At 38.6% G+C, this 18,290-nt stretch overlaps 2 protein-coding genes across 8 annotated transcripts in view; one reads left to right on the top strand and one right to left on the bottom strand.

The window, feature by feature from the left end:
• Positions 1 to 1,603, top strand: part of LOC105493831 (choline phosphotransferase 1) — a 29,878-nt gene extending 28,275 nt beyond the window's left edge. For all 3 annotated transcript variants that reach the window (XM_011761760.2, XM_011761761.2, XM_071071239.1), the window contains one exon: positions 1,436 to 1,603. In XM_011761760.2, coding sequence (XP_011760062.1) covers positions 1,436 to 1,480 — 45 coding nt within the window. In that variant the 3' untranslated portion in view covers positions 1,481 to 1,603. The remainder of the gene's footprint in view (positions 1 to 1,435) is intronic.
• LOC105493832 (synaptonemal complex protein 3) lies at positions 1,376 to 12,452 on the bottom strand. Of its 5 annotated transcripts, none has more exons than XM_011761764.3 (9): positions 12,076 to 12,452; positions 10,622 to 10,771; positions 10,039 to 10,105; positions 9,846 to 9,880; positions 7,455 to 7,572; positions 6,104 to 6,203; positions 4,099 to 4,197; positions 1,645 to 1,749; positions 1,376 to 1,515 (listed from the first exon to the last, which is right to left on the bottom strand). In XM_011761764.3, the coding sequence occupies exons 2-9, from the start codon at positions 10,752 to 10,754 to the stop codon at positions 1,462 to 1,464; spliced, it is 711 nt and encodes a 236-aa protein (XP_011760066.1). In that variant the 5' UTR covers positions 10,755 to 10,771; positions 12,076 to 12,452; the 3' UTR covers positions 1,376 to 1,461. The 5 variants fall into 5 exon arrangements, with proteins under 5 accessions (XP_011760066.1, XP_011760065.1, XP_011760064.1 ...); XM_011761763.3 differs by having other exon boundaries at positions 10,622 to 10,767; positions 12,142 to 12,446; XM_011761762.3 differs by having other exon boundaries at positions 12,142 to 12,430.
• Positions 12,453 to 18,290: the final 5,838 nt, after the last annotated feature.

The raw sequence follows: 18,290 nt of genomic DNA, 5'->3' as shown, positions 1-18,290 counted from the left end.
ACCCTATTTTTAATTTTATGTAATAGTTCAGTAGACCGTATGCCATATGATGAAGTAATCAAAAAATAAAGGAGTAATTTATGTACTACATCTGTTTTAGGCAAGAAAAAGGTATATTGACGAAAACAGTAAAAGATGATATTCCTTAAAAGCAAAAAAACATACGGGAATGAAGTACACAGCAAACACTAGAGTACTTATTTTGCCTCTAACTATTGGTAAAACTTCCCAAATAAGGACTTTCTTACGAGGATGAATAGTACTTACAATTTATATTCCAATATATAGATTGACTTAAAAGGAAAATCCTTTACAAAGTTCAAAAATTTAGGAAGTAATGTCAAATATTCATTAACGGTGGAAGACTAATTTCTTCCTGTACAAGTAGGTTGTCACAATTAGAAAAAGTTTATCTGTAGGCACCTGTTTTTTTAAAACTTGGAAAACCTTATAACTAAGATAAGGGTGAGTTATAGAGGCAAAAATTAGAAGTTAAAACATGGAAAAGCAGGAGACCAGGCATGGTGGCTCAAACCTGTAATCCCAGCACTTTGGGAGATCGAGGCGGCCAGATCATCTGAAGTCAGGAGTTCGAGACCAGCCTGGCCAACATGGCGAAACCCCATATCTACTAAAAATACAAAAATAAGCTGGGTGTGGTGGCAAGTGCCTGTAGTCCCTTGGGAAACTGAGGCAGAATTGCTTGAACCTGGGAGGCAGAGGTTGCCGTGAGCTGAGATTGCACCATCACGCTCCAGCCAGGGTGACAGAGTGAGACTCCATCTCAAAAAATAAACAAACATAGATGTGATATATGTAAACCATAAGTAATTAGGAGTGTTAATGATGTGCTCTTAATTGCAGACCAAGCCCAATTAAGTGACATTTTAATGTCTTTGTGGCAATGACATATTCACAAACCCATGTATTAAAACTGATATTTATATATTGTTCTATTGCTAGTGATTTAATGCTCAGAGGTTAATGATTTTAACAATTTATTCCAGAACACAAATTTAAATGCATCTTATTGTCATTAGAATTGGTTGTATAACTTAAATATTATAGAAAAGGATGTACATGTAAAATAGATTTTGTATTCCGTTTTTTCCTTAAAGAATATAACCTTCTATACTTGCAGTTTCTACCTTTTGGGATTGATACACATACAATGAAGCCAAACCTAAACTTAAATCGTCTTTATTTAATTGACAGTGTTAGAGAGAAAAATTCCCTATCATTACTAAAGAGCTGAAAGCTTAATACATATTCTTTAGGAATAGTTGCTAACTCATATAACTATTTAGATTTGACTTAACAGAAAGGGAAGTCTTACAATGAAACAGGTTTATGATTAAAGATGTTACAATTAAACTATTCTAAAGACTTACAATATGCTTCTTAGCTAACATTATAATTGTATCATATTACTTAGGTTCAAGTTCTTTCTTCAAAGAGTCATCAGAATAACATGGATTGAAGAGACTTCCGAACACTTGCTATCTCTTGCTGCTGCTGTTTCATGGAAGGAGATATTAAACATTTGTTTAATTTTTAGTTAAGTGTTATACCTATTTCAGCAAATAAAATATTTCATTGCTTATATTAATCCTTATTTTTTTCAATTTCAGTATGATCACTTACAGTTTCCATCATAATTTTTTTTTGCAACATAGCCATTTCTTTTTTAAATTCATTTTGTGCACCAGTAAGTAGATTATCATGATTCTTCTCCAACTCTTCCATACTCTAAGAACACAAAAAACTAGTTAAGTTACAAAGCACCACTTTTCATCTCAGGTTCTAAACTTGTACAATTAATTTTCAAAAGTAGTAATTTTTAAATATTCAAATGCTCATTATTTATTTGAAATAAAAATATTCTAAGTAATACATGAATACCAAAATACCTACTATAAAAGAAAAAAATATCAGACATGAATAAAATGTTATAGGAAGTACAATGTAGTATACTTTACCCAAAATTGGTTTCCTGAACTGTTAAGGTCAAGATAAAAAAGACTGGAAGTCCCATATCAGTAAACACCATTTCTATTAAGCTTTCCAAATATCCAGTAATAATCTACTTATGACTAATAGTGTGCCATGAATTCACTAGAGGGAATAAAATAATCTATAGTACAACCTCTTTCATGTTATGAAAAATAAAAATTATGTCTTACATCTTTATTATTCATTCAACAAATAGTTAATCTAGTGCCTACTATGTAAAAGGTGCTTTATTAAGCACTGTGGAGAAATTAAAAAATATTAATACATGATTGCTTCCTGATGGCAATGAGAAAAACATGTAGAAACAAAACAAAAATTTTGTAATAGGAATGGAAGCACAACTTGCTATGGCGATATAGTGGAAAATGGGGATTAATCCAATTTAGTGGGCAAAACACTAAGATTTCAATAGATAAAAAGGAGTTAAAAATATTCTAGGGGAAGGGCATAAGCGAAGCATGGAAGTACATAGTGAGTTGAGAGAAAGCAGTTATGTGGAGGGGTGGGGTAATGCACAAATGTAGTAAATGAAGCTTACAAAGAGGGTCATGTCATAGAGGAATCTTGAATACCTAAGAATTTAGAATGGGAGGCTACTGACAGTTTTCAAGAGGGAAGAGATATATTTTTAAAAGATAGTATGACAGATCTAGGAAGGACAGATTGGAGAACAGAGAAATCAGTTAAGAATTTTAATGGTACAAGCAAATAATAATGAGGTCCTAAACTACGGTAGTAGCAGTGGGCATTAAAAGAAAGAACCACTGCAGAAGTAAAAATTACAGAGCTACTAATAACTGGATGTGACAGAGAAAGGAGATGGAGGAATCAAAGGTTATACTATAGTTCCTATCCTAAACAGTAACATTTAGTGATAACATTTGGAAGAAATCTTCTAGTACTTTATCAAACCTTCACACAAATTACCAAATGGTTCTCGGAGCATTAGAACAAGTTTTCCACTTGGAAATACTTTTTAAAATAATGTGTGTGTATGTGTGTGTGTGTATATAATTTTTTTTTTTTTTTTTTGAGGCAGGGTCTTGCTCTGTTGCCCAGGCTGGAGTACAGTAGTGTGATTTCAGCTCACTGCAACCTTTGCCTCAAGGGCTCAAGTGATCCTCCCACCTCAGCCTCCCCAGTAGCTGGGACTACAGGTGAGTGCCACCATGCCCAGCTATTTTTGTTTGTTTGTTCTTAATAGAGATGGGGTTTTGTCATGTTGCTCAGGCTGGTCTTGAATTCCTGGGCTCAAGTGATCTCTTGCCTTGGCCTCCCAAAGTGTGAGCCACTGTGCTTGGTCATATATATTATTTTTAAGTTATTCTGAAATATTTATTTTAAAACAATTTTACTAGTTTACTCAGAGCGTCCCAATTCCTTTAATGTTATTTTAACATGTATTTGCACAAGAGTATCTAAAGGAACCACCACTGAAAAAAAGTATATGCAAGATTCCATTGAGCTTCTATGAAGAGTTACTAAAAGGTATATTTCTGCCTGAACAAGAGGGGTACAGGCACAATTTGCTAATATGTATGTGTCAGCAGATAATTATCAATCCACAGACTTTTAATCCTCAAACGTCTATTATATCTATTATTTTATGTTGGATTCATTTGTGGTCACTGTAATCATTCTAAAAGCAAATGTGCCATAAAATACTTCTATTATACATTTGAAAACAAGAGATTTCAATAATTTGGGTACTTTCTATTTAACAAACACTGGGGAAACAAAAACAAGTAAAATACAACCTAAAAATGATTACTATAGACTCTATTTTCAGTTAAACAGAGAACTATGACTAAAGTGTTATTAAAGTATGGATTTTATGCATGATAAATACATTTCTAAGTAAAATTCCCATTTTACCATTTCCTGTCTTGAATAATCCCAACAAAACCATTTGAATCCTCAAGTAAAAATACATTTATCACTTAAATCAGAAACAATGAATTCAAAATGGAAAAGTAGTTAAAGTCTAAAATTTTTTTCCCCATAAACTTAGAAAGAAAATAATTATCTTCTACTTCCATAAATACTGTTTTATAACAATGTATTGTGTTACCACATACAACAAACCTTTATGAACTGCTCATATAACTGTCTAATTGTTTTCAGTCTCTGGCTCTGAACAATTCTAGATTGTTGAAGAATCTTTTGTTGCTGTCGAAACATATTCTACAAATAGAAAAAAACTTAACAATTTGGGTAAAATTTTAAATTTAGAAAAAATAATTCTACATTAAAAGAATGTGTTAAAAATCAATGCTTTTAAAATTTAGTTTTAGCAAATATTATGACTATGTTTAGATAATTTACATTCACCACTAATATGTAACAATACATTAATCCTACCAGTTGCTGAATGGGAAATTTTAACAATAATCAAGACGTCTTAATTCTTGGTGATTTCAATGTCCACACAGATGATCCTTCCAATAATAATGGTTTTCCATTTCATCACCTGTTTCTCAATGATTTTGGCCTCCACCCTACTTTAGCCATTGACTTACATACTCCCACCCTAGATTTTGTCATTACCAATAACCACTACACAGCATTAATAATGGTAAACTAAGAGATAGATACTCATTCCCCTTTCATAGATGAGTAAACTGAGGCATAATCTGTCCATGGTTTCACAGCTACAATTGCTCAAACAAGAATTTGATCCCAAACAGTACTGTTGCTGGCATCCAGGCTCTAACCATTACACATACTGTCTCTCTATATATCCTAGTATTTAACCACTACTTCTTTACCATTCTAACTTACTCTCTTTAGTACTACAGCTCAATAATCTATCAGCACCACAAATCCATCCTATTTTACACTGTCATCCCTACCCCTAATATCCTCACTTGCAGGTTAACACAAGTCTGGCCATTAAAAGTCAACAATGTTCTGACTACAGACATCCCTAGGTATCCTGGGGGACCAGTTCCAGGACACCCAACCCTTCAGGAGACCAAAATGTGCAGATGCTTGAGTTCCTGATACAAATTGGCATCATATTTGCATATAACCAATGCACATCCTTCCACAAACTTTAAATCATTTATAGATCTCTTATAATGCCTAACACAATGTAAATGCTATATAGTTGTATATACTGGATTATTTTTCTAATTTGTACCTTTTTTGATTTGTACTTTTTTTGTTTTCCTTTTTTTTTTTAAGAAAGGGTCTCCCCCTGTCACTCAGGCTGGCATGCAGTGGCACGATCTCGGCTCACTGCAACCTCCGCCTCCTAGGTTCAAGTGATTCTCCCGCCTCAGCCTCCTGAGTAACTTGGATTATAGGCACGCGCCACCACAGCCTGGCTAATTTTTGTATTTTGAGTAGAGATGGGTTTTCACCATATTGGTCAGGCTGGTGTCAAACTCCTGAACTCAGGTGATCCACCCACCTTGGCCTCCCAAAATCCTGGAATTACAGGCATGAATCACTGCGCCCAGCCTCTTCCAAATATTTTTCATCCACGATTGGTTGAATACAGATGTGGAGCCCTTATGTACAGAGGGCTAACTATACAATGATTGGTTCAAGAATGGACAAATGATCCAAACTACATCAGTCATATTTTCCCACAGGAATTTTTTGCCAGAGCTATTGAGAAAGATTTTCTCAGTCCACTGGGGTTACTAAATTTCTAATAAGCCTAGGACTGTAAAAACTATCTTGCTACTACATTGAGACACCTTACTGAGAACTGATGACAGAACCCAGATGACACTACATGAGCAACCCCCTTCCCTGTTCCTATCTGGCTATGCCTGAAGCTAAACTGCCCCGACTTCTTTTGTATAAACCAATAATCCTTCTTTTGCACTTTGACAAATTTCTGTCACTTGGAAATGCAAGAATCCCAAACAATATCAAAAACAAAGACCAATGCCTTTTATGAGTATGGTAAGTGCCTATATGTCTGTGGTTTACAGTTCAGCAGGACTAAAACACATGGCCAGCAATGGTTAATGAAACCTGGCTTAGTTCCATTGGTCACAGGAAAAGGCTAGGTTCTCCATTCCTACTTGAGACTTAGTTATAACGGATTAATTATAAACCTAATCATGATACCAACAAGTATTTTTTCTTCTTGTTCCTCAGCTTTCTGCATATCTAAATCCCACTGCTGAAACAAAGTCAGAAACTGCTGAGAATATTCTTGGTTTAGCTTCTGCCTGTAAAACATAATGATGAATTCTTGTCATATTTCATAACAATATAAAAAGAATTTAAAACAAAACTGAGTTGACATATTTATACTATATAAGAAAAGGAAATACCTGCAGCTTAAGTCTTCTGATGGGAAACCAAAAAGTAAAATTATGATTTACACTGATTCCAGAAGTATTTTTTTTTTTAACAAACTAATAGAAGAAAAGCCCTGTCACAAGCTTTAGCTCTTGAAAACTAAGGAAGTTTTATTATATATATAAATTTTCAAAAAGAAATTCATCTTATCTCTAAGCAGTTTTTCATTTTTTTCCTATTGAACATAGGTTCCGATATAATAAATAGATTAAATAAGGTGATTGTATTTATCCTATAAGATTTCTAAATAGAAATAGTTCACTTAATTTTTTTTCCTATTTTGGCTTAACAAAGATTTTATGCAAAAGAAGAGTTAAGTCAGCTAAAACATACAAATTATATATGATATAAGATTGGTGTTTTTCTACATTGTTGAACATAATTCACCATCATAAGACTAACGGTTTTTATGACATTTACCTTTTATTCAACTAGTGTATTTCTAGAATGAATATAAATTACTTTTAGGCTAGGCATGGTGGCTCAGGCCTATAATCCCAGCACTTTGGCAGGCTGGGGTGTGAGGATCACTTGAGCCTAGGAGTTCAACACCAGCCTGGGCAACATAATGAGACCCCCATCTCATAAAACAACAACAAAAAAAGAAATTACTTTTATAACCTCACTTGTTACCTAAAAGGAAAAAAGTGATCTTTATTCATTTTTTAGAAAATAATGTCAATTCTATGAAGGAGTGAGGTTATAGGGCTATAGGACTATCATACTTAGAGAAAAATCAAGCCAAATACATTTTCACTAGAAACCCCAGTAACTAGAATAGTATTTTTCTTTTCTTTTCTTTTCTTTTTTTGACAGTCTCACTCTGTTGCCCAGGCTACAGTGCAGTGTCACGATCTTGGCTCACTGTAACCTCTGCCTTCTGGGTTCAAGCAAGCACGCCTGGTTAACTTTTGTATTTTCAGTAGAGATGAGGTTTCACTACGTTGGCCAGGCTGGTCTCTAACTCCTGACCTCAAGTGATCTGCCCACCTTGGCCTCCCAAAGTGCTGGGATTACCGGCATGAGCCACCATGCCCAGCCTAGAATAGTATTTTTCATAAGTAATTTACACCAGTAAATACTAAGAAATGTGGCTCTAAAAAAAACAGCCACCTTACCTTTGATCTTGTTGTGTTTTCCAAACATGTTCGATTTTCTGGTTACTAGTTTTGAGAGAAGCCTTTGTATACATTTCTAGTCTCTTTCTCTTGGCAAGAAGAGCCTTGTTAATGTCAACTAGATTGAAAATAATAATTCATTAAAATTTAATGTTGAAAAAAGTATTTTGTTCCCACATATTCAAGTAAATATGGGTAAGGTTGGTTCAGCAATATTGGAAAGACATTTAAACATAAATTTAGAAATATGCATAATTTCAAAATGCAGAATTATTTGCTTACTTTTTTTTCTGAGAAAACTTTCTATTACTAGCACCCAAATTCTGATTTTCCTAACTGGAGATAATTTTTTAACTTAGGAACAATAAAAAAGAGCTAATAAACAAAACAATGTGTAAAGGACAGACTTCAAATTTCGCCATGAGAAAACACTGTTAATAAAGACTAAATTTAGGCCAGGCGCAGTGGCTCACACCTGTTAATCCCAGCACTTTGGGAGTCCGAGGCGGGCGGATCACGAGGTCAAAAGATCGAGACTATCCTGGCCAACATGGTGAAATCTTGTCTCTACTAAAAATACAAAAATTAGCTGGGCGTGGTGGCGCGTGCCTGTAGTCACAACTACTCGGCAGGCTGAGGCAGGAGAATTGCTTGAACCTGGGAGGCAGAGGTTGCAGTGAGCTGAGATTGCACCACTGCACTCCAGCCTGGGGACAGAGTGAGACTCCGTCTCAAAAATTAAAAAAAAAAAAAAAATTTTAAGGCTAAATTTTTCTAAATTTATAAAATATGCCCCAATTAAAAGGACACATTTCAATGAATTATTGTTAGAACTCATTATAGAAATTATGTAAAAGTACTCTGTTAAAATACAGAATCCAAAAAGGATAAAAATAGTTAAAGAAGAAAACTATTTTAAATATAATCAAATATATATATATATATTTTAAAAGACATGGGGGTCTCACTATGTTGACCAAGCTGGTCTCGAATTCCTGGCCTCAAGCAATCCTCCTGCCTTGGCCTTCCAAAGTGCTGGAATTGTAAGTGTGAGCCCCTGTGCCTGGCCATCAGTGATACTTTTAAATACATTTTTTACTAAAAGAGACAAAGACCAAGGACAGAAAAAATCTTAGTTTAAGTAAATTTCTAGATAAATTAATTCAAGATCACTTTATTTTTCAATGAGAAATAGGTGAGTAAGATCAGTTTTAAATGCTTATTGGGCATTTTTACCCATAAGAACTGCATTTCATAAAATGTTTACTACTTCAAAGAATGCTTTGCTAAACATAAGCCTTTATCTTATGGATCTATCATAAATAGGCATCTTTCAGTAATCATGCTGGAGCTGTACTATTACATAAATATTTTATACTTTCAATATTATCTATAATAAATTTATAAAACAAGTACTTTTTCACCACTGGACAGGGCAGAGCTTTCAAAAAAGATTTGAATGTGTGAATAATCCATTTATAGGAGCTAAATATTAACTTTTTTTAAAGATAACTAATCCCTAACAAAGCTCATATTACTGATACTTCACATATTATTTAAAATTTGAGAATTTTTGGCCGGGCGCGGTGGCTCAAGCCTGTAATCCCAGCACTTTGGGAGGCCGAGACGGGTGGATCACGAGGTCAGGAGATCGAGACCATCCTGGATAACACGGTGAAACCCCGTCTCTACTAAGAAATACAAAAAACTAGCCGGGCGAGGTGGCGGGCGCCTGTAGTCCCAGCTACTCGGGAGGCTGAGGCCGGAGAATGGCGTGAACCCGGGAGGCGGAGCTTGCAGTGAGCTGAGATCCGGCCACTGCACTCCAGCCTGGGCTACAGAGCGAGACTCCGTCTCAAAAAAAAAAAAAAAAAAAAAAAAAAAATTTGAGAATTTTTGAACCTAATTATAAAACTCTCACTAGCAAAACTGTCTTTAGTATCAACTACATAGTTTATTACTGTAAAAAGAGTTATTTTAGAGGCTTAATTTACACTGTCCTCCCTAAAGAAAAGAACACAGGAAAAGTCAGAAAATAACTAAACTGAAAAAATGAAAAACTTATATACAAATATATGTATGTGTGTGTGTGTGTGTGTGTATCACTTAGTCTGTGAATACAAAGAAGGGTAAAAACTTTTTCTATTTTTCTTCTAAAATTCCATATCCATTAAATACACATATGTATAAAATAAAAGCACCTCACTCTTAACATCATGGAAAAGATTAACTATGAAAATCTATGATGCTCAATCACAAAGACACGCAGAATCTTCTATGTGAGAACAAAGCATTAAATAAGTCTTATAGTCCATTATTAACATTTGCTATTATACAAATTATATGGCTTAAAACAATTTTCTTTAAATACAAGTATCTCCTAAAACATACCTCCAACTCCTTCCAGCATATTCTGTACTTCACCCCTGGAAAGAAATTACATTTTAAACACTTTTGAAGATCCACAAAATACCATGTTTGTTTTGGAAGAAATACCAGATGTCAAGTATTGTACATATATTATTTGTTAGCAACTTTTCTTGAAGTGCTTTATCTAAGAAACAAAAATTATTTTGAACGTTACCCCATATCTTCAACTACTCCTGCAGAAGACCTTTTCTTCCTACGTTTTTCAATGACTGCAGTCTTCCCTGTGTTGACAATTTAAAAAAAAAAAAAAAAAATAACAACAACTTTTGAAACTGAGTAGGCTATTTTGGTAAATTTTAATGAAACATCTTCATTTGGGGATTTTTAGGCTTTTTGCCAACATACAGTTTCAAAGCAGACATACAAACGCAGTATAATCTGCAGGTTAGATGAAATTAAATCAGGATTCAGGACCATTTTATAGGAATAATTTTTCAAGTCTGCCTGGGTTAATGTCACAGTAAGCCACATACTATATATCAGGTATTTTGGAAATAACTGTAAAAGCAAGAGTTGCCGAATAAGCTTCTGTAATTCCGATACTGCAATATGAGGATCAAATGAGAAACACAAAGTACAGCTGGCCATCCGTGTCAGCAGGTTCTGAAACCACAAATACCGGGGGATGAAAGACTATACCTGAAAATCCTTTACAAACTAAGTTGTACAATAGTCTTTAATGGGTTCAAAACAAATTAACTGAAGGACATCACTGCCCAACATGAGATGTACTGCACCTTCAATAACATCTTCCTCTGAACCACTCAGATCTTTCTTTTCTTCAGTCTCAAAGTCATAGGCTCTCGTAAACTGATCTTCCATGGACGGCTTCCCAGATTTCCTGGAATACTTTTTTCCGGAGGACACCATATTTAGATGCTTCCTGACTTTAAAAAACAAATTTCTTGAACCTTCTGAATCCAAAGGCATCATTTTAATACACTGGTAAACGTTTAAATATCAAAGCAGATATCGAACAAGGATTGTTGAATACAATTTTAACAGTTTCCTCATTTATTTGGGGGGCCAAAAGTTAAGAAGATAATGATATTTGTTAAAAACTAAATAGGCCAAGCACGGTAGTTCACGCCTGAAATCCCAGCACTTTGGAAGGTTGAGGCAGGAAGATCACCTGAGGTCAGGAGTTCAAGACCAGCCTGGCCAACATGGTGAAACCCCGTCTCTACTGAAAAAAAAAATACAAAATTAACCGGGCGTGGTGGCGCATGCCTATAGTCCCAGCTGCTCAGGAGGCTGAGGCGGGAGAATCGCTTGAACCCGGGAGACAGAGGTTACAGTGAGCCTAGATCGCGCCACTGCACTCCAGCCTGGGTGACAAGAGTGAAACTTCGTCTCAAAAAAGAACAACAACAAAAAGGCCCGCAGTGGCTCATGCCTGTAATCCCATCACTTTGGGAGGCCGAGGCGGGCGGATCACTTGAGGTCAGGAGTTCGAGACCAGCCTGGCCAACATGGTGAAACCCCATCTCTACTAAAAATACAAAATTAGCCGGGCTTAGTGGCAGGTGCCCGTAATCCCAGCTACTCGGGAGGCTGAGGCAGGAGAATCGCTTCAACCCGGGAAGCGGAGGTTGCAGTGAGCCCAGATGGCCCCACTACATTCCAGCCTGGGTGACAGTGCGAGACTCCGTCTCAATCAGTCAAGCGATGAGGGAATGACAGCGTCCACCCCGACTCCAAGCGCGCTGCGCTGGAGAGGTGGCCCCTGAGGCCTGGGAGATCCGAATTTTGGGAGCGCCTCTGCCAGATGCTGGCTACATCTGGGCAACTCTAGCAGGCCGCTCAGTCACACGGGGAAATTACGGTTGCTGGCGGGACACGTCATGAGGATGCCAGAAATAAGCTCATAATAATCAAGACAAATACACAATAAAAACGTTCCGCAATTTAGGTCTCGGAAAGTGAACGTCGGCAAAAGATTTCGACAACAGATAATACTGAGGAACCATGAAAGGCGCCCTCGGTGTGGAGCGGGCAGGAGGGAGACACGCGCCGAGCGAGGTAGGGCCCTGCCCGGCCCCGCCGCATCTCTGCGTCAGTGGTCCCAGGGTGTAGCGATGGGGCCCGGCCCAGCCCAGCCAGCCCGCCCGCCCGCCCCTCTCTCCAGTGAGGTTCGCGGCCTCCGTTTTCTCGTCAGAGGCCCCAGGCAACACCAGGAGGTAAGATTTACCTCACTGGTCGAGGTCAGCCTCTGGCCTGGACACCTAAGATAGACAGACGCCTCCCCTGCTCACACCTGAAACAAACCGCAATGGCTGAGGCCCAGTTACCGGTCGTCGACAGGCGTCCTCCACAACCTCCACACGCGCGCCTCACCTCCAGCGGCCCCTTCTCCGCGGCGCTTCTGAGGCAAGCTGGGATTCGCACAGGAAAAAAGCGCGTCTCGCCTCATCCGGACACGTCGCTGATTGGCTGGACGCAGAGCGCAGGCGTGAACTGAGTGGCGAGGCTCCGCCCCCATGGTGCGATTGCGCGCCCAAATCGCCGGCCCAGGATGCTTTGGCCGCCCGGGCGGGCTGCGAGTAGACTTGAGGCCTGGTGCCTTCCAGTTTTTAAGGTGTAAATGTTTATGATCGAAAATTGCGGCTGGGCGCAGTGGCTCACACCTGTAATCCCAGCATTTTGGGAGGCCGAGGCGGACGGATCACTTGAGGCCAGGAGTTCGAGACCAGCCTGGCCTCGTCTCTACTAAAAATACAAAAATTAGCCGGACGTGGGGACGTGGTGGAGGGGGCGCCTGTAATCCCAGCTACTCGGGAAGCTGAGGCAGGAGAATCGCTTGAACCCAGGAGGCGGAGCTTGCAGCGAGCAAGACCGCGCCATTGCCAGCCTGGGTGACAGAGTGAGACTCCGTGTCAAAAAAAAAAAAAAAAAAAGAAAAGAAAAGAAAATTGCAGAATAATATGTAAATTATGAAACATGATGAACATACCACCTAATTTATGAAGTAGAGCTTTACCAACATTCACTGAATCTCCTCAGGCAGGCCTTTCCATCCGATCCTCACCTGGTCCCCCACCCTTCCCCATTCAGGGATATAAGAAAATTACCCTAAATTTATGTAAATCATTCACCCTCCCTCATTTTCTAAGTTTCATTACCACATGAAAATGTGTCGTTGAACAACACGGCTTAGTTCCGTTCGCATTTGGCATTACAAAAAATTGTCCCATAGTCTATGTAGTGTTTTGACAGTCCACTACAATGGCAAAACTACAAAATCTGACTACATGGAGTGATGATGGATCTATGTAACCAAGGGAACCCATTCAGTGGGTGGGAGTATAATTGTAAAATTATTTGGTGTCAAACAATTATTTGTAATTTGTATCAATTGCAAAACAATTTTTGAAGATATAATTTATAAAGGAAATGAAACCGATAATCCCACTACCTAGAAATAATATACAGTTTAAAATTGGGGGTATTATTTCCTTTCATCCTTTTTTCTGTGCTTGTATGTATTTTCCCCCAAATAATTTTAAAATATATTTCAACCTTTGTACTTGCCTTAGTTTGCTCATAGCTCTGCAATCCTTTTTCTATTTGAAATCATACATTTTATCTTTTTTTTTTGTGAGACAGGGTTTTGCTCTATTGCCTAGGGTGAAGTGCAGTGGCATGATCATGGCTCACTGCAGCCTTGATTTCCTGGGCCCAAATGATCCCCCGTCTCTGCCTCCTGAGTACCTGGGACTCAGGCACATGCCACCATGCCTGGCTAATTAAGAAAAAAAACAAAAAAGTTTGCCGAGATGGGGTCTCACTATGTTGCCCAGGCTGGTCTCAAACTCCTAGGCTCAAATGATCCTCTCACCTCAGCCTTCCAAAGTGCTGGGATTACAGGCATGAGCCAACTTTCCTGGCCTATATTTTACTTCTTTAATATTTGGCAAAGGCTTCAGGATCTTATTGACGCCAATCACTTTTCAACTGCCTAGTTCAAGTAAGAAATTCAAAGGAACCCTCCTGTTTACTCTTTTGCTTTGAATCCTCTTCCTTATGATGCTCAGCAATCCACTGGCTCGTTTAAATACACCAGTGTATTGGGTAAGGAATGACTGATGACGACTCCCAGACTTGTTCCTGTAATTCCATTCACTACATCAAATCTGTTGATACAGGATACAGTGAACCTCGTAAATTTTTCATTACTGAAAGGATTCAAAAAAAGTTTGTAAAGCATAGTACAGTACCTGCCACATAATAAATGCACCATAAATGGTGGTTTTTATGATTGACAATTGGTCCCAATTGGAATCCTGCTTTTCCTCTCTCGCCAGCCTCATTCTTGGCCTCATACTACATCAGCCACATTGCATTTTCCCAAATGTGCTGTGCACTCTTATGCCTCCATACCCTTATATATGCTGTTATTATTAAGTAGTTCCACTCACTACATCATCATATTCAGTTGTTTTTCCTACAGTGACCCTTACAGAAGATCATCTGTCATTTTTCATCTTTATTCGTAGTAAAAATTTCCCAAGATTATCTCCAGCACCTTGGCATTTCACTGCTATAAAGAGCATGTCTGGAGATTTCGCCATGTGCTTCAGCAGGTAATTTACAGATAATTTTTAACAGACACACCAATATTTCCAGACCTGTCTCAGTCTTCATTCTTAGATGACCACATTGTTAATACTTTCCCATATAGATCATCACCCCATTTATTCCAATTATCTGGATTCCTAACAGAACATTTTCCCATTTTCTTTAGTAACCAATGGTGTAGAATCTTGTGGTTATTTGAAAACCTAAATATTACATCCCTTTTTTCCTTATTCAGTCTTGAAGAACTCAGGTAATATAGTCGAAATCTTAGAGGCCAGGAGCAGTGGGGCTCATGCCTGTAATCTTGGCACTTTTGGAGGCTGAAGCGGGAGGATCGTTTAAGCACAAGAGTTTAAGACCAGTCTGGACAAAATGGCGGGACCCCATCTCTATTTATAATTTTTAAAAAATCATAGAAATGTCTCCATAAACTACTCTGTAGGTAATAAGAACAGCATGTGTAAGGGTATGGAGGCATAAGAGTGCACAGCACATTTGGAAAATGCAATGTGGCTGATGTAGTATGAGGCCAAGAATGAGGCTGGCAAGAGAGGAGAAGCAAGATTCCAATTGGGACCAATTGTGAATCATAAAAGCCATCATTTATGGTGCATTTGTTACGTGGCAGGTACTGTATGAATGCTTTATATTTTTTTAAAATTCTTTCAGTAATGAAAAATTTACAAGGTTCACTGTACTCTGTATCAACAGATTTTTCCAATTGCTTTCAAGTATGGCGGCTTGCCTTCACCTTGAGTACCTAATCCAGGAACTTAGTCTTCCACCTGCACCGTCTCTAATCTGTGAAACTGGAAGGTGATGTTTTTGTCGGCCCAGCATCACTCCCCTCATTCCTTCGGTAAAAATCTCCATCCCTCTGGCTACAGAGGTGGGCACAGAGCCCAGAATGAGCCAATCACAGTAACTCATCTCCCACCAGGGTTTTCTATTTTGAAGCCAGAGAGGAAACTTCCTGCCTCTCTGGAGTATGTGAGCCAGGAAATGCCATGTCCTCACCAAGGGGAGAAAAGCTGACGTGCAGAGAGGCACAGATAGATGGTACTGAGTAACGGTTCAGGAAGAGCACCTTCCTCCTGTACCCCTCTTTGTTTTTCTTAAGAAGCTTGAATTAGATTTGTCCCTTGGAATCCACGTTTATGTGGTGGCTAAAAATTTTGTCGAGACTTGGGTGGAAAAGCTATCTCTATTAATTAATAGTGAGACCTGAGGTGAGGCACTAAACCTAGTTAGGCCCCAGTTCCCTCACTGATAAATGGGGATATGTTGTGGATGAAATGAGATGATGAACTTAAAGCATTTAGCACATAGTTTGTGTGCAGTAGGATGTAGCTGTTATTAGGGCAAGTGAGAGGAGAAAAGCAATTAGACTGACGAGAAGCCCCCTTCACATCCCTTTAATCACCACGGCTCTGTACTCCTGTCACAATGAAGCCTGGGATTTCCCTTACAATATATCACAAAGAAAAACAGAGCATGAATAAATGTGGCAAAGTCTTGATAACTGTTGAGCAGATAAGAATTCATCTATTGGTCTTTTTAACAATTTTTATGGTCTTTTTTAAAGAAAGATCTGTTGAGATTATCATCGTTTCTCCTTTGGTCTTTCTGACATGGTAAATTGATTTTCAAGTGTTGGGCCAAATTTGCATTCCTGGAGTAGGCCCCGCTTGACTGTGAAGTGTTGTTCTTCTGGGAATAACTGAATTTGGCTTGCTAGTGTTTTGTTTGGGGTTCTTTTGGAGTAGACTGCCCATGGTTTTTGTCTTGTGGTATCTGAGCCAAGTGTTAGTGTTGGGGTTGTGTTTCAAGGGATGAGTTGGATGATACTGTATTTTCCTTTTTTCTGCTCTCTGGAAGAATTTGTGTGGGACTGGTGCTGTTTCCTCCTTAGATGTTTTGACCTAAGTAGTGATTACACTTCAGTTTAAATCCTTGATCTGTTATTATTTGTATACACTTCTTGGTATATGTAGAAATAATTTTCAAAATGAACACTTTTGCCAGGCGCAGTGGCTCACACCTATAATCCCAACACCGTGGAAGGCCGAGGCAGAAGTATTGCCTGAGCCCAGGAGTTTGAGACAGCCTGGGTAACACAGTGAGAGCCTGTTTCTACAAAAAAATAAACAAAATTAGTCAGGTGTGGTGGAGCACACCTGTAGTCACAGCTGCTCAGGAGGCTGAGGTGAGAGGACTACTTGAGCCTGAGAGGTTGACGCTGCAGTCAGCTGAGATCACGCCACTGCTCTCCAGCCTGGGGCAACAGAGTGAGATCCTGTCTCAAAAGAAACAAACAAAAAAACAATTTTGAAGACATAAGGTAGGTTAAAAAAAATCCTCTTTTTAATTAGAAAATGTATCACTTTTTTAGCTAAGAGCAATGTAATAATCTCACCCTGATGACTAGACTAGGAGCCTCACCTCTGGCCTGGACAACAGTCTTTTACAAGAATTTTCATAATTCCCATCATCACCACTGACATTTAGCAGGCAGGACTATTTGCCAGGCACTGGGTTGCGTGTGTAGCACATGTCATTTCCTTTAATTATCACCATAAGCCTCTGTGGTAGCTACCAGTATTGCCTCCCACATTTTGGCAGAGAAAGCTAAATCATGGCAAGCAGTGTCCAGGATCCAGGACTTGAACTCCTGTAGTCTGACTGCTGGGTGTGCTCTTCACCCACATGTGCCACAGTCCTGGGGAGGCAGCATGGGCTGGTGGGGACAGGAAAGAGGGACAACCTGGGTTCCCACCGTACCTCTTCCTCTAACTGGTTGTAAGACCTTGAGCAACTCATGTCATCCCCTGGCCTTGGTGTCCTTGATGATAAAAAGCAAAGCTTGGTCCAGACAGTTGTTTTGAAACTCTGCCTGAAGGGCCTGGGACCTAGAGGCAACACCTTGAGAATGAGGCAGGAGGAGCAGCCTTCCTTCTTTTGTGTCACAGAATGCTGTGGTTAATATTTTTATCTGTCCAAAATTCATGTTGAAACTTAACTGGCAATTTAAAAGTATTATGAGGTGGGGCTTTCAGAGGGTAATAAGTCATGGGAACAGAGCCCTCATGAATTCAATTAGATGCCTTTTTTAGAGGGCTTGACAGAGGCAGTTTGTGCCTTCTTGCCCTTCTGCTCTGTGAGGACATGGCATTCAAGAAGCCATCTTAAAAGCAGAAAGCAGCCCTCAGCAGACAACCAAACCTGCTAGCCCCTTGATCTTGGACTCTCGGCCTCCAGAACTATAAGAAAACGAAGTCCTGTTCTTTGTAAATTACCCAGTCTGAAGTATTTTGTTACAGCAGCACAAAAAACTAAAACACATAGTGACCTTCTATAGGATTTCATTTGAACAATCGGTTCTGACCATCTGACTGCTCATCAACTTCTGAGGTTCCTCTGTTCTAATGATTCTACTGAATCACAGAATCATTAGAATGAGTCTATGAATAGCCTATGATTATATTATCCATCCCATCATCAAGCTCATAATTAGGTATGGACTATATTCATCTAACCATAGAAATCGTCATTACAGACAAATGTTCATTTCTCTAACTTTTCTAGAATAAATCTCAGCTTTTATAATGATACCAACATATCCTAAATTTTTACCATATGATAAAGTCCATTTAGAAACTATTTTCCCCCCTATAAAGCAACATTCTTCTGTATAATACTAACCTTTCCTTACTTTCCACTTAATTTTAGTAATGTTCAGCACAGAACCTGATACACAGTAAAGGCACTCAAGTGACTGCTGAATCTGAGTAACAGTAAACTCAATCCTCAAAGATTTAAACATCAAAG

This window comes from Macaca nemestrina, chromosome 10, assembly GCF_043159975.1.
Source record: "Macaca nemestrina isolate mMacNem1 chromosome 10, mMacNem.hap1, whole genome shotgun sequence".
Lineage (NCBI taxonomy): Eukaryota > Metazoa > Chordata > Mammalia > Primates > Cercopithecidae > Macaca > Macaca nemestrina.
The sequence above is the reverse complement of the archived record's forward strand: the minus strand, read 5'-3'. Positions and strand labels throughout refer to the sequence as shown.